This window comes from Chiloscyllium plagiosum, unplaced genomic scaffold (assembly GCF_037043375.1).
Source record: "Chiloscyllium plagiosum isolate Xiang-an unplaced genomic scaffold, Cpla_swu_hap1 HiC_scaffold_5, whole genome shotgun sequence".
Classification (NCBI taxonomy): domain Eukaryota; kingdom Metazoa; phylum Chordata; class Chondrichthyes; order Orectolobiformes; family Hemiscylliidae; genus Chiloscyllium; species Chiloscyllium plagiosum.
Genome location: NW_028270143.1, coordinates 124,148,656 through 124,165,936, shown reverse-complemented (window position 1 = coordinate 124,165,936; position 17,281 = coordinate 124,148,656). Strand labels below are relative to the sequence as shown.

The 17,281-nt window shown below is 41.4% G+C and overlaps 1 protein-coding gene across 2 annotated transcripts in view; it reads left to right on the top strand.

Moving 5' to 3' along the window:
• The window catches only part of mindy4 (MINDY lysine 48 deubiquitinase 4), a 188,263-nt gene extending 176,799 nt beyond the window's left edge, over positions 1–11,464 (top strand). For both annotated transcript variants that reach the window (XM_043690847.2, XM_043690846.2), the window contains exons 17-18: positions 706–778; positions 8,617–11,464. In XM_043690847.2, the coding sequence (XP_043546782.2) occupies positions 706–778; positions 8,617–8,665 (122 nt within the window). In that variant the 3' untranslated portion in view covers positions 8,666–11,464. The remainder of the gene's footprint in view (positions 1–705; positions 779–8,616) is intronic.
• Positions 11,465–17,281: the final 5,817 nt, after the last annotated feature.

Here is a 17,281-nt window from a genome sequence, read left to right as displayed (position 1 = left end):
TCTCTAAATGTAATGTCTTGTGCCTAGGATTAGCTGTGACTAAGGTCACCATCTAATTATTGGCTTACTTTGAAGTTTGCTGTCAACAGCCCCTCACCCAGAAACAATAATGGCCCAATCACTGGAAGAAATTAGGCCAGTTCTCAGGAGGCTGTTTTTTGTTTACTGGAACATGATGTGAACTTATGTAACGGCGGATTTCTGCTGCACATTTGTTTCCTGATTCCGATTTCTCACCTGATTGTGTTGGAACAATTCGTGCAATTCAAACAGATCACCACTGATTTTCTTGCTGACAATTAGTTCTCGCAGTGAAACAAAACCCTTTAATATAAAATCAATCTGTGTATAAAATCTTATAGATTAAAAGAAAATCATGCAATGCTGCAAGTACATAACATCCCTCTTGAAATGGAAGAGAAGGGTTAGCAAAAAGTGGCACTTCGTGGTAGGATAAGTGATCTGTAATCACCTACTCACTGTTTTCAGTGCTTTTACATTGCAATATAAATTCTGTTAAACAGCAAATATAAACATTCCCCACAGAATGAAAGGTTTTGCCCAAAATATTTAACCTTTTCCTTTGCAGATCCTCATTGACGTCGCTCCATTATTTGAGCCTTTGTTTTGTTTCTAACATACAGAACTGATTAATCTAACTTGGGGTTAAATGTTCTCCTTCCCACCACCAATCTTGTCTTCCAGATGCTTCAGAACATTGCTCATTGGAAGGAGACGATGATTTGATTCCTCCACTTGAACATTGCATCAGGACAAAGTGAGTTAACATGAAATGATTTATATACTGTGTTTTGTGGAGAAGTAGGATTTCTGCTTCACTTGCAGTGAAGTCACAGCAACAAGGGGGAGGCAACTGTCTTGTGGTATTGTCACTAAACTTAATCCAGAGACCTGGTTGGAATCTTGATGGAATTTGAATTCAATTTTTTTAAAAATCTGGAATTAAGAGTTTAATGATGGCTGTGAAACCGTTATCAATTATGATTAAAACCTATCTGATTCAGAAATGTCCTTTAGGGAAGGAAACTGTTGTCCTTATCTGGTCTAGTCTACAAGTACACAACAATACAGTTGATGTTTAATTGCCCTCGACATTAAATGCTGGCCTAGCTGGCAATGCCCACATCCTGTGAACAAATGAAACAAATTGTGGCAGTTTCTGATTTGAATGCGGACTTTTAAAGCACCTCTATTTAATCCAGATTGAAAATTTTCTGTTCTTCCATTGTTACTGGGTCAAAATCCTAGAATTCCTTAATGTACAGCAGGAGTTGATTCTGTAGCAGCCATTTGAAAAGGAGGCTCACCACAACCTTTCCAAGGCTGCCAAATGTGGGAAATGAGAGTCCCTTTCACGAATGCTCTCTTGTGATGTCTATTGTGATGAGCAAGTGAAGTTGTGCTTATTCCCCCCCCCCCCACCTCCTTTGAAGAACATTTACTCCATTATTCAATTCGATCATTGCTACTCTGCAGAAACACTTCACTATTATTCTAGAGTTATTCTACAGAACAAAGGTGGCTGAGAGTGCACCCCCAGGTGGCACAAAGCACACGTACACAAAGAGGAAGCAGCAGAAACCAGTCTCGATGACGATTTGCACTTCATTCCTCTCTCACATTACATGTCTGATAAGTTACCCCACTCTTACTTGTACGTTACCCCAACATGTCCCAGAGGTACTTACCAGAGTACTTCTGATACATAGAAATGACTCACCCAATAATACTCTCCCGGGTTATTCCTGTAAATCATCCCAGCATGCGGCGAAAGATTTACCCCTCTCAAATATAACACCAGCGCCATTACTTCACAAACCCTTCACTTTCCATTTCACATTCAAATACCATACAATTTCTGAACTAATTTTTTGAACTGACCGAATCCTGTCAAGGTTGGCTGACATCACTGGACATGTCTGCACAGAGATGTAGGCCTGACAGCTATTTTATCTGCTGCTTTGAATTTTGGAGAAATTGTTCTGATCAAAAATGGCCACTGACTTTCAGTGCTTCCTCCAAGCAACATGGCTATGTTGCAGTGTGACAACCTAAGAACTCGTCTGTAGGCCGTACAAAAGTTTTCCCTGTAATTCAGCATGTATGTGGCTACACAAAATATTTTAAAGGGGCCAATTCACTGTCAAATTTGGTTTGAATATGATGTACTGTGGATAATTTTACAACATTACAAGTTCTATATAAACATAAATAGTTGAATCAGTTAACTTTATAGAAGATGGGAAAAATGCTAAAAAGAAATTAAGTTTAAAAAAAACTGAAAACAAAGATTGGGTGAACTTGTTTATATTAATTATTTGAGGAGAAAGTGAGGTCTGCAGATGCTGGAGATCAAAGTTGAAACTTTATTGCTGGAACAGCACAGCAGGTCAGGCAGCATCCAGGGAACAGGAGATTCGACGTTTCGGGCACAGGCCCTTCTTCAGGAATGAGCAGAGAGTGTTCACTCTCTGCTCATTCCTGAAGAAGGGCCTGTGCCCGAAACGTCGAATCTCCTGTTCCCTGGATGCTGCCTGACCTGCTGTGCTGTTCCAGCAATAAAGTTTCAACTATATTAATTATTTCTCAAGCAAGGGGAAGGCTAACATACTGTATGAAAGGAGAGAGCTGATTGGTTGGCAAGTGGAGTCATTTGTAGGGTAGTGTGTTTTGGCTTGATGACAGCATCCTGTTGGTAGTGAACAGCACCTGTTTGGCCTTGGTAACAGGTAGCTTTGCCTGTTGCTCAAATCTTTGTGATACCTTACACTTCATCTGATATAGAGTGGATGCTTTCTATAAGTTTGTGCAATTAACAACTAGAAATGATTTGATCAGGATAGCCATTATTCCACAGGATAGACTTGATACCTCCTGTTTCAACAACAAGTTTGCATGGTGAACATGCCTATCACATAAATAAGTAATGTGATAAATGAATTTCATGCCCATGTGATGCTAGCGATTTGGGCCATATGTCTCAAAGACCGGCAGATCATTTATAAATGCATGTTCCTTCAATTATTTACAGTAGGTAAGTTACTGACCATAGCCAACCAGCCTGCACTTGAAAAGCTTGTCACACTCAATGTGATTCCGTGTTTGGACAACATTTGCTGGATTCTGAATGCACACAGAGTTACACTGACTATCACTTTAGGATTGTAAGACCCACAGTGTGATGCATTTTTGTCGACTGGAGGCTTCACGTTAGTACATAACGCCCTGGGTATCCTGTCACCAAGACAGTGTGAATGCACTGCTCTTGCTTCAACTCAAAATATGTGACAGCCATATACTAGTCATATGCTAGTTCTCAGGGCAATGTCCTAACCAGTGGGAATTTTGTTTAAAATTTAAACAATGCCTGGCTGTTAACTGTCAATCAGCATTATGGATATGTTTTGCATAGCAATACCTCTACTGATCAGCACTCCCCAGTCCTGCAGAATAAATGTTGGTTTTCTCCTTGCACTTGTTTCTTGCAAAATGTACTATGAGTGCAAGACGAAAAGCTTCATCAAAATGTGTCTCCCCTTGGAAATCAAGAAAGGATTGCAGTGGTAATGTCACTAGCCTAGTAATCGAGAGCCCTGGCATAATGTTTTGGGGAGATGTGTTCAAAGTTATAAATGTTGAATTTGTGGTTGGGTGTAAATGAAATCTAGAATTAAAAGCTGTTTTTTTATAATGGTGACTAGGAAACTCTTGTGTGAAAACCCATCTGGTTCACTAATGCCCATTAGGAAAGGAAATCTGCTCTGATTATCTGGCCTGACCTACACGTGATTGCAACTTTTGTTTACATTTGGAGAGCATACTAAGTGAGGGGAAAGTAATCAAATAATAAGTTAGGAAATGTTAAACATTGCAACTCAAATGAAGTTTTTGAAGAATTATGGAATTATCCAGCACAGAAGGAGACCATTCAGCCATCTTGGCTATGTCACATTCTCAAAAGAACATTCCGGTTTAGTCCCACATACCAGCTTCCTCCTCATAACACTCCAAATTATTTCTCTTGAAGAGCATGTATAATCCTGTTGAATGTGACCATCCTTCGAGGGAGTGTGTTCCAGATCTTACCAGCCCTGTCCATCAAAAAAGTGTCCAGTTTACTCTTTGTTTTTGAATTGTTTTAAATCGGTGACCTCTGGTGACTTGCTAGAGGAAACTGTGACTCCCAACTTGTTCTATGAAATTCATTGTAATTTTCTATAGGTCTATTAAATCTACCCATAACCTTTGCATTCTGAAGGAAAACAATCTCCGTTTATTCATTCTGGCTGCTCTAATTGAAATCCCTTGACCATGGTATTATCCTGGTAAACCTCCTCACTGCTCACTAAAATGCATTCCCTGGACATTCATATAATACATAAGCCGAAGCCTAACTAATGTCTCCATTCACTAAGCTAAGGATTTCAAATGCTTTCTTAATCATCATCTCAATGTGCATGATAACCTTCAAACCTCTGAATCTGCCTTTGAGGTTGGGGGGAGTTTTCTCTTGTACATTTCTGATATCCCAAGTTGTTTAAAAAAAACAATGACTATACTTTTATTAAGGTATCCAGTAACAACTAGTAACCTGTACTTGAAAAGATCTACCCTAGTTACAACTGAGCAATTTGCTAAAAGAGATTACTAAAACACCTAATTATAGTATATAGACAGTGAAATAACTCCAAAGCAGCTGGTATCCTGTCACCAAGACATCCTTTATTTACATGTGCATAGTACTTTACACTGGTCTGGCTCCCTCAAAGCCAGCTCTGAGTGAACAGAACCTCTGACACTCCTGTTTTTAATATGTAGTCAGGCCTCCCTGATTAGATCAGGTTAACACCCCAAAGAAGGAACTCATTCTATGAGCAATAGAAACAATTGACACTTATTACTTACCACAGAGAATTTTTCTTCCAGAAAACAATGACCTCATTACTATTTCTATAAATCCCAGTTAGCATGCATGTACTGACATTAAATATTTATTTTTTCTGTTTCATGGAATGCCACTTAAATGATGGAAAAGCTAACCTAAAATGTCTATCCTTTAACCCTCCATTTATTACACCACTTATGATCACTGCTCTGCCTTTAATGATCTTGTCCCGAGAAGAATGTTGCCTGTCTTCCCATCTATTCACTTTTCCCAGTGTGGCTGGGAAAATAATTGATTTAGTAAACTGAAAGATTTTGCTGGTGTCTAGGCCAAGAGGGCACTGCCTTAAATGCATGAGCAAAGTGACCACTTCAAACTTCACCTACCATTTGCATGTAATTCTCTCCCACAAAAAAAAATGGACATTAACCCAGTTAATTATGTGACACCTGCAGCTGATAGATTTTCATGCTGTGGTCTAGCAAAAGTCTATGGAGTCAAGGCAGTAGGTAGATTAGGATAGAGGTGAGCCTTGATCTCATTGGATGGTGGAGCAGGCTTAAGTGGCTGAATGATCTACTCCCCTTCCTGTGTTCTATTTTCATTGCCGCAAGTCTAACATGCATCGTCAGTGATATTCCCTCCATTGTAAGGTCAGAAATGGGGATATTTGCAGATGATTACACAGTGTAGATGCTGAAGTAGCACATATTCGTATGCAACATGACCTGGACAGTATCCAGGCTTGGACTGACCAGTGGCAAGTAACATTCAAACCTCAAAAATTCCATACCCAACAAGAGATAGTCCACTACTGCCCTTGACACTCACTGAATTCCTCCACCTTCAATATCTTGGGGTTTACCATTGAGCAGAAACTCAACTGGACCCGCCACATAAACACAGTGGCTGCAAAAGCAGGCCAGGCGTTAAGAATACTGCGCAAGTAACTCATCTGACTGCTCAAAGCCTATCCACCAACTACAACATACAAGTCGGAAGTGTGATGGAGTACGCTGCATTTGCCTGGATGGTGCAGTTCCAACAGCACTTGAGCTTGACAGCATCCAGGACAAAGCAGATGCTTTATTGGCACCACGTCCGCGAGCTTCCACTTCCTCCACCGATACTCAGTAGCAGCAGCGTGTACAATCTACAAGATGTTCCTGCGATATTCACCGAAGATCCTGAAACAGCTCCTTCCCAACCCTATGTCCACTTCCATCTAAAAGGACAAGGGCTGCAGATAAATGGGAACACGACCCCATTCAAGTCCCCCTCCAAGCCTCTCACCATCCTCACTTGGACATATTCACCATTCCTTTACTGTCACAGTAAAAATCCTGGAATTCTCTCCCTGAGGGCATTCTGGGTCTGCATACAAATCCTTGGACTGCAGCAATTCAAGAAGGCAACTCACCAACTCCATAAGAGCAATAAATGCTGACTGGCCAGTGATGGCCATGCTCCACGGGTAAATAAATAATTTTTAAAAACGTGTGGCCCAGTTCTTCATCTGTTTGCATGAGGACAGTTCTCAGACCCATCATGAGTTTGAAAACTTAAAACAAATTTCATCTAGCCTTTGTTCTAAGGAAAACGCTCCCATCTTCTCCGATCTTTCTTCAGTACCGAAGATTTTCATCCCTGGAGTCATTTTCATAAATCTCTTCTGCACCCTTCCTAATCCATTCACCACTGTGGTACCCAGAACAGTACTCAGTATTCTAACTGAGGTCTTCCATAAGTTCATCATAATTTCCTGTTCTAGTACTCTGTGCTCATATTTATGAGGCCAGTAGTAGTGAATGCTTTATTAACAGTGCTCTCAAACATTAATGACTGCATATCCTTTAGAATAATATCCTTTATTCTATATTATCTTTCCATGTTGTTTATATTAGGTGTGTCAACTCACACTTTTCCCACATTGAAATTCATTTGCCATATCTGCCCATTTTACCAATCTGTCAATGTCATTTTGATGTTTGACGCTGTCGTCCTCATTGTTTATAATTCTGTTAAATTTTGTGTCATCCACAAACCTTGAAGTTGTCCCCTCCACATCAAAATAATTTATATATTTCAGGAAAAGCAAGGATCCAAATCCCTGCACAAATGCACCAAAGCTGTCTTCTAGGTTGAAATATACCATTAACTATTACTAGCTCTTTCCTGTCCCCCAGCCAATTTTGTATCTATGTTGCTATTGTCCTTTCAATTCCATTACCTATAACCTTTCTCATAAGTCTGTTCTGTGACACTGTATTGATTATCTCTTGGAAGTCCATGTATATCACATCAACAACTTTGCCTTGATTATTCTATCTGTTGTCAAGACCCTTGTCAAGATCACTAGCAAGTTAGACACAATTCCCCCTTCACAAATCTAAGCTGACCCCTCCAAATTAATCCATAGTCCATTTGTGACTGGAATTCTATCCCAAATAATTATCTGTAGAAGTTTCCCTACTATGGAGGTTAACTGTCGCTCTTAATCGCTAGGTTGGTCTCTAACATTTTTTGAATCAGGGAGTAATGTTTGCAATTCTCCAATCCCCTGGCACCATCCCAAAATCCAGTTAAGACTGATAGTTGCCAGTGCCACTGCAATTTCTAACCTTGCTTATACAGTCTCTCCTCATAGCTGCAGTTCTTTAAATCTCCTCTGTATTCCCTCCAGAACAATTGTGTATTTCCAGTAATATGCTATACATACAACTTAGCTGTGCCTAACCAAAGTCTTGTACCCCTGCTTTTATATACAGAATCTTGCCGTTTGTAGAAAAGTGGGTTGGGATATCTGGTCGGCATGGACAAGTTGGACCAAAGGGCCTGTTTCCATGCTGTACATCTCTATGACTCTATATGCCTTCTTTAGGACTTTGTATCTACTTGTCCTGCCATCTTTGGGGACCAGTGGTCATACACTCCCAAGGTGTCACTTTTCCTGTACCCCTATCAGTACCCTACTGTTTATTGTAGATTCCAGTGCCTTCTCAAAATTGAATTTAATTTGTCACTTTATACCAACTCAACTGAACTATCCTGCAGTCAACAGCTATTCTCTTTGTTATCATCCGCAGTGTTATTTTTTCTATACAAATTTTCTTATGCCTCCCACGTTTAAATCTATATCATTAACCTACACCATAAACAGCGTACTTGTACTCTTTGCTACCTTCTCCCACCCTCCTCCCTGACCTATCACCTCCATCCCCACCCCCACTCACCTATTGTACTCTATGCTACTTTCTCCCCACCCCCACCCTCCTTTCATTTATCTCTCCACCCTGCAGGTGCTCTGCCTCTATTCCTGATGAAGGGCTTTTGCCCAAAATGTTGATTTTCCTGCTCCTCGGATGCTGCCTGAACTGCTGTGCTCTTTCAGCACCACTCTAATCTAAAATCTGGTTTCCAGCATCTGCAGTCCTTGTTTTACCATAAACAGCGAGCAACCCAATACTGAGCCCTGTGGAACACCACTGGAAACTACTTTCCATGTGCTAAAACATTAGCTAATTTTGGATCCACCTTGTTATTCTCCCTGTATCCCACGGACTTAAAATTTTCTCAACTCCTTGCCCAAAGAGAGTAGGTTGATGTGGCACAACAATTCCAAGCTTAAAGGGAGAAATTACATTCATCCGAAAGAGGAAAGGACTTGTCTTCAATGCAGCACACCTAACACTATTCTCTAATTTATTCAGGTGGAAGGGAGCTTTTGTCGACTGGAATGGAACGGACCCAATCCTGTGAGAAGTTCAACCTTCGTCTCTGAAGTCAAACCTGGATCGTATGGCCCGGGAGACTGAGAGGTGCAAAAAATCAAACACCAACACCTTCGCTTCTGAAGTGCTGCCGTAAAAAGCAGGATAGATCTTAAAATGTGTCTGTCATCGGGTGGCACCCAACAACACCTCCATCAGTTAATTTACCTCATTTCTTCTGAACGCGTAGCGGTGGGGGTTGGGGGAAAAATGGAGATTGTGATGTCGAGGGCCGCAAATTCAGGAAAGTAGTGAGATGGCTTACCCGCTGGTCTCCCAAATGAACTGCTGGAAATTGATACTTGGTATGCTACTGTGCCTATTTAATTCGGGTTATTCAAATGATCCTTTAGGATTGAAGACCTTCCCTATTGTGAATAACATAAAACCCATTGTGAAAATTCGATGCTATCAAAATGGGCAGGTTCGTTGGGCTGCAGTTAATGCCCTGTGGCAGAGCTGAAGTGGCTGAGCTGTAAGAGATGCTGAGAGTTTCTCTGAAAAGTTGTCTTAGATTCAGCAAAAGCAACCTTTTGTGGGTTGTGTTCAATTATATCTTTTTTTTGTTTTAAACAATATTAAGAAATTACTGAAGAAGGAATTTGGACCTAAACCAATTTTTCCTGTTCAATCAGGATGCTAAAGGCTCTGGTTCGATGGGAGATTGCAGGTTCACAGATGCTTAATAGTGACTTCAGTAAGCTCACATATGCCTTTACCTGTTAGCCACCATACTGTCTACTTGCTGGTAAAACTAATAATGCTGAATGTTTAAAAGAAAAAATGGCTTTTATTAGCTCAAGCAATTAATTTTTTAGATCATGTGCTACACCTTCAAAGAATGGTCAGCATGGACCAGAAGCTGAACATTTGAGGTTTCACCTGAGCAAGGCCTCATTTCAGTAAGTGAGACAACCTGTAGAAGCAACTGTCTGTTGTACTTCAGTCTAGTTAGAGCCATCTGTCTTGCTGGCATTGCCCACAGCAGGATGGGGTGAGTAGGAGAATGAGAGATATGGCAGTGGGCCAATATGCGACATACCTTCCAGGCCACACAGAAACCCGAAAGTCCCAAAGTTGATCCCACACTACAAAACAATTTGCAGCAATGCTATGGACGGCTGGGAGGAGTAGGAGCACTCCTCTTGATTTCTCATGAAGATAATTCATTTAAATAAAAAAAAAAGAAAATGCTTTGGTGACAGCCTCCAGCAATCCCTTTAAGAGCCCACATAATTATGCTGTGTATTGATTGAGTAATCCTGAGCAGAAGAGCCCCCAGCAGGCTGCTCTGCGCTGTTCAGATTCCAGGAGTCAGTCTTAGGCATCTGACAGTGACACCTGGCAAACTGTTTCTGCCATGAGATGGCACCTGTAACACCTGGCACAGTTCAAACCGTGCTGCGACATGTTCCCTTTTCCACAATGAGGAGCATATTCTCCCACCTCAGTGTGTGGATGAAAAATACCAGGAATAGTGTAATGTTTCTTTGTTTCCAAATAAAGCCTAAGAAGGTTTAGGAATGAAAAATAAGCCAACAAACCTCAAAGCCTGTTACTGTTACTCTATTAGGTTTTTCTCTGTGTTCCTTAAAAATACTTCTTTCAAGTAAGCAGCTATCCCTTTATTTGATGTTCTAATTGACTTTGCATTTATATCTACATGGCAAGTGTTTTTATGTTTGTCTTGATTCTGCTTTTAATGAAAGATTAGTCTAAAAAAAAATCTTCTACGCAAAAGTACTCGTTGGTAACAAACAATTCCATGGTTCTTTCTTTTTTGAGGAGTCATATTTTTTTAAGTATGTGTTGGCTAGCATCTATTACTGAAGCAACTTGACCAGCACCACGTAAACCGATGAATGGTCATTTTGATTTCACAGCTATCTGTGGAACCTTGGCCTGTGTAAGCTGATTCCCCATCTTTGACAAGCTGAAGATTCAGCAGCTGGGAAGCATTTTGGGATGTCCTGGACCTATAAAAGGAGCTGCACTGTTCTTTTCATCCTCTTCTTCCTACATCCTTTTCATGGAATAATCCCACCTATCTGCCACCTTTTCACTAAATTCGATCCAGTGGTGTCATCTGCCAAACTCAACCCCACCTTATCCCCTCACTGGACAGCCTGAGGGTCTCATCACTTCCAGCTCCAACATTATTCTGCTGGTTTCAGCCTGAACACCAGTGCTATTTTTTATATACATGCCCTGGGAGTTAAAATACCTGCATTCCAGCCCACTTTCCATCTGTCAAGCAGGATAACCTCCTATTCCTTGTGCTTCATTTTGAGCTGGCAAGCCACTTGTGCAGAGCCTTTTAAACATGACAAAAATGAAAACGCTCCCTAATCAGCTTCTGAGTTTAGCGCACTTGCCTTAAATGTTCGCATGATAAAGTTGCTCGCAGTAATTTCCAGCCTCGTGTTGTTTAACTGGTTGTCAAGGAATTAAAAAGCAGCCATTATGTTTGGCTTTGTTGGATATTCCGTTGCCTCTAATTTGTTTGGTGCAAGAAATGTGCACGTGCGCATACAAATATATGTATTAATGTACGTCTGAGTCTTCCTGGTTAGTACATGAAGGCCAAACAATGAGAGACTGAGCTGTTGTATTATTTTGTGTGCAGTAAATTGATGCTGTGGACTTTCTGAAAAATTGCTGTTTTGTTTGTAAGAGTGAAATGAAATAACTGTTAATTTATTGAAATCCTTTCATTTGTGCCCTGTACCACCATACACACCAATAATGCCTCCATGTCCTGCATCATAATAAAAAGAATCCTGGCCAACCTTGAATTGCTTTTTCAAAGAACAAAAATGATGGGTTGTGTGGCCTCCTTCTGATTTGTATGATTCTGTTTCATGCCAAATATCAGATTAATTTGTTTACAACTTCCTCAAGATTAATTCATTAAACATGTTGCATTACGCAAAATAAGATCACATAATCCCTACAGGGTGGAAAGAGGCTGTTGGGCCCATTGAGTCTGCACCAACCCTCCAATTTATCCCACACTGTTCTTTCAACCCCCCAATTCAGCATAGCCAGGTCACCTTACCTGCACATCTTTGGACTGCGGGAAGAAACTGGAGAACCCGGAGGAAACCCACACAGACATGGGAGAACAACAGATAGTCACCTAAGGCTGATATCCGACCTGCATATCTGGTGCTGTACGGCAGCTGTAAAAGCCACTGTGCCACCCAACATACTCTCTGCATCTAGAATAACAGAATTTTGAAAGCAGAAATTTATTTTCTAATGCGTGCTGCCCCGTCATGCTAAGTGTATGATAAAATGCAGTATTTATTTTCTTCTTAACTCATTCGGTTTAGCAACTTGTGTTTGGCATTGGGATTTTTCAGTTGAACAGTGGATAAATATTGTGATGTAATTACAGGACCTCTACACTTAAACTTGGCTCATATTCAGAGAGCTTGTGAGTCTAGTAACGCAGGATTAAAGCACCCATTATTGTGGGTCTGTCATTAATGATGGCTATAATGAGACCAGTTTGAAGTAATCTATCAGGTGACTTGCCCAAGAGTACATTCAGCTTGGTTCAATTGCTCATGCTTCTTTCTGGGTTAGAAATAAATGAAAAAATGGGATATGAGGTCAACTTTTTCATAGAATGAATTGTTTAAGGTCTGGAATACACTGCTTAGAAGTGTGGTGGAGACAGGTTAAACCGAGCCATTCAAGAGAGCACTGGATGGTTGCTTCAATGCAAATAATGTCACAAGGGCGCAGGGAAAAGGCAGGAGAATGGCATTAAGTCATGCTTATTTAGAAAGCAGGTGCAGACACGAGGGGTAGATTATCTGCCTTATGCATCGTAACAATACTGTGAATGCCAGCATTTAAACCCATTATCTGAAAAACAAAGACTCAGTCTAGCCCAGCCACAGAAAATCCCAATGTGCTCTTTTAAATATCCAGTTATGGGATGTGGGTGTTACTGTCTGGCCAGCATTGCCTGTACCTAGTTGCCCTTGAGAAGGTGGTGACGAGCTGCTTAATTGAACACTGCTATCCATTTGGTGCAGATTCTCCCTAACAGTATCATGGGACTGAGTCCCAGGATTTTGACCCAGTGACACTGAAGGAACGGTGGCGTATTTTCAACACAAACAAAGACAGAAATTGCTGGAAAAACTCAGCAGGTTTGGCAGCACCTGTAGAGAGAAATCAGTGTTAATATTTCCGGTCCAGTGACCCATACTCAGAACTGAAATTATGTCCAAGTCAGGAGAAAGTGAGGATTGCAAATGCTGGAGGTCAGAGTCAAAAAATGTGGCACTGGAAAAGCATAGCAGGTCAGGCAGCATCCGAGGAGTAGGAGAGTCAACCTTTCGGCCATCAGTCCTTCATCAGGTATCAGTCAAGGGTTTAATATTGACCAGGCAACAAACATATCTAACCTTCTCTTTTTTGTTCTTCTCAGAGGGAAGATGTAGCCACAATCTAGCATTTTAATTGAGAAAATGGCATCATCAAAAGCGTAGCATTCCCTCAGCGCTGCATTGAAACTAACATGCTTCTCGTGTTTAATCCATTAAAATGGGACTGATGCCCACCATCTTCTGACTGAGAGGGATATAATTATGTTATGATTACTCTCCCAGTGCTGAATCAATGCTGTATTAATGGAGGGACCAATCTTCTGTTGAGTTGTTCACTTGGACCACAGTCTGCCTGTTGAGATGTAAATAATGCTATGTGACTGTTCAAAGGACAGTTTCTCAGTTTCTCCCGCTATGCTTCTGAAACCTTGGATGTTCGGTGTAAACCCTGCTTGTGTCTTAAGTGCTGGCTGAGTTGAGGTTGCATGAGAAAGCAAGAGGACATCCTGGAAAAGCTAAATCCTACCATCAGAAATGGATCAGCTAATGTCTAATCTCTTCGTACAACCCTGGCTGTGCACTAATGGGTGTCATACTTATTGACATAAATGTACATGCAGTGAGTTATATGAGAAAAATGAGCCATATATAGAGTGCACTTCCTATATGATAACAGTGCCTTAATTTTATGTATCTCCTGAGATCATGGATGGTAAAATGTAAGCTCTGTTCAGTGCCTTTGGTGGAAAGTGAACAGAAGACGGATGAGACCAAAATTGATAACTCCTTCAAGTGAGTCAGTACAAACATGATGGGGCTGAGCCTTCTGAGCTTTAGCTTTCTACCAATCTAAGATAATAGACAATAGGTGCAGGAGTAGGCCATTCTGCCCTTCGAGCCTGCACCACCATTCAATATGATCATGGCTGATCATCCTTAATCAGTATCCTGTTCCTGCCTTATCTCCATAACCCTTTATTCCACTATCCTTGAGAGCTCGATCCAACTCTTTCTTAAATGAATCCAGAGAGTGGGCCTCCACTGCCCTCTGGAGCAGAGCATTCCACACAGCCACCACTCTCTGGGTGAAGAAGTTTCTCCTCATCTCTGTCCTAAATGGTCTACCCCGTATTTTTAAGCTGTGTCCTCTGGTTCGGCACTCACCCATCAGCGGAAACATGTTTCCTGCCTCCAGAGTGTCCAATCCTTTAATAAACTTATATGTCTCAATCAGATCCCCTCTCAGTCTTCTAAACTCAAGGGTATACAAGCCCAGTCGCTCCAGTCTTTCAGCGTAAGGTAGTCCCGCCATTCCAGGAATTGACCTCGTGAACCTACGCTGCACTCCCTCAATAGCCAGAATGTCTTTCCTCAAATTTGGAGACCAGAACTGCACACAATACTCCAGGTGTGGACTCACCAGGGCCCTGTACAGCTGCAGAAGAACCTCTTTGCTTCTATACTCAATCCCTCTTGTTATGAAGGAAAGCATGCTATTACCTGCTGTACCTGCATACTTACCTTCATTGACTGGTGTACAAGAACACCCAGATCTCTTTGTACTGCCCCTTTACCTAAATTGATTCCATTTAGGTAGTAATCTGCCTTCATGTTCTTGCCACCAAAGTGGATAACCATACATTTATCCATATTAAACTGCATCTGCCATGCATCTGACCACTCACCTAACCTGTCCAGGTCACCCTGTAATCTCCTAACATCCTCCTCACATTTCACCCTGCCACCCAGCTTAGTATCATCAGCAAATTTGCTAATGTTATTACGAATACCATTCTTCTATATCATTAATATATATTGTAAAAAGCTGCGGTCCCAGCACTGATCCCTGCGGTACCCCACTGGTCACTGCCTGCCATTCCGAAATGGAACCGTTTAGTATTTTGCCCCCAATATCATGCGCCCTAATTTTGCTCACTAACCTCCTATGTGGGACTTTATCAAAAGCTTTCTGAAAGTCCAGGTACACAAAATCTACTGGATCTCCCTCATCCATCTTCAGAATTACATCCTCAAAAAATTCCAGAAGATTAGTCAAGCATGATTTCCCCTTCATAAATCCATGCTGACTCTGACCTATCCTGTTACTACTATCCAGATGTGTCGTAATTTCATCCTTTGTAATAGACTCCCACCACGAGGTCAGACTAACTGGTCTATAATTTCCTGCTTTCTCTCTCCCACCTTTCTTAAAAAGTGGTACAACATTAGCCACCCTCCAATCCGCAGGAACTGATCCCGAATCTATTGAACTCTGGAAAATAATCACCAACGCATCCACGATTTCTCGAGCCACCTCCTTCAGTACCCTGGGATGTAGACCATCAGGCCCCAGGGACTTATCAACCTTCAGACCTAACAATCTCTCCAATACCAATTCCTGGCAAATATAGATTCCCTTAAGTTCAGGTCATCAGCCACTGTTACCTCAGGGAGATTGCTTGCGTCTTCCCCAGTGAACACAGATCTGAAGTACTAATTCAATTCTTCTGCCATTTCTTTGTTCCCCGTAATATATTCCCCTGTTTCTGTCTTCAAGGGCCCATTTTTAGTCTTAACCATTTTTTTGCCTTTCACATACCTAAAAAAGCTTTTACTATCCTCCTTTATATTTTTGGCCAGTTTACCTTCATACCTCATTTTTTTCTCTGCGTATTTCCTTCTTAGTAATCCTCTGTTGTTCTTTAAAAGCTTCCCAGTCCTCCGTTTTCCCACTTATCTTTGCTATGTTATACTTTTTCTCTTTTAACTTTATATGTTTATTAACTACCCTCATCAGCCACGGCCACCCATGCCTCCTCCTAGGATCTTTCTTCCTTTTTGGAATGAACTGATCCTGCATCTTCTGCATTATACCCAGAAATATCTGCCATTGTTCCTCCACTGTCATCCCTGCTAAGGTATTGCACCATTGAACTTTGGCCAGCTCCTCTCTCATAGCTCCACAGTTCTCTTTATTCAATTGAAATATTGTCACTTCCGATTGTACCCTCTCCCTCTCCCTCTCAAATTGCAGATTGAAGCTTATTGTATTATGGTCACTACTTCCCAATGGCTCCTTCACTTCGAGGTCCCTGATCAATTCTGGTTCGTTGCACAATACCAGATCCAGAATTGCCTTCTCCCTGGTGGGCTCCAGCACCAGCTGTTCTAAGAATCCATCTCGGAGGCACTTCACAAAGTCTCTTTCTTGAAGTCCAATACCATCCTGATTCTCCCAGTCTACCTGCATGTTGAAATCCCCCATAACAACTGTAGTAACATCTTTGCGACAGGCCAATTTCAGCTCCTGATTCAACTTACATCCAACATCCAGACTACTGTTTGGGGGCCTGTAGATAACTCCCAAGAGGGTCTTTTTACCCTTAGAATTTCTCTATCCATACTTACTCTACATTCCCTGATTCTAGGTCCCCCCGCGCAAGGGACTGAATATCATCCCTTACCAACATGGCCACCCCACCCCCTCTGCCCGTCAGTCTGTCCTTACGATAGCACGTGTAGCCTTGAATATTCATCTGCAGTCATTGTTTTTACCTCGTTGAATATTCATTTCCCAGGCCCTGTCCACTTGAAGCCACGTCTCAGTTATCCCCACAATATCGTATCTGCCAATTTCCAAAGGAGCCTCAAGCTCATCCATCTTATTTCTAATGCTTCGTGCATTCATTTATAGTATTTTTAATTTGTTACTGCCCTCACCCTTCCCATCAACTCCTATTTCACTCAACCTTACAGCATGATCCCTTTTTAAGTTTTCTGCTTCATTGATACAGTTGTCTTTCTTGATTTCCCTTGTTCTAACTTTCCCTTCAATTTCCTTCTTAAACATCCAGTTTGTCCCCTCCCCCCCGCTACTTAATTTAAACGTAGCTGTGTTGCAGTAGCAAACCTGCCTGCCAGAATGCTGGTAGATACCACTGAAGCACAGCCAAGGAGGGAATACTTTGATAACTAAGGGGTTATGGCAATGCAAATGTATTGTCAGTGAAAAGTTTTATTCTGCGTGCAGTACAGGCAAGTCATACAAAGGTCATAGAGTGAGGAATACAAAGCTACACAAAATTGCAGAAAAAGCAAGATCAACATTAGATTTGAATTTTGAGAGTCCATTCAGAAGTCTAACAACGGGGAAGAAGCTGTTCTGGAGCCTGTCGGTATGTGTGTTTAAACTTTTGTATCCTCTACCCAAGAGGTTGGAAGAGTTTATAACTGGGGTGGGAGGGGTTTTTGATGATGTT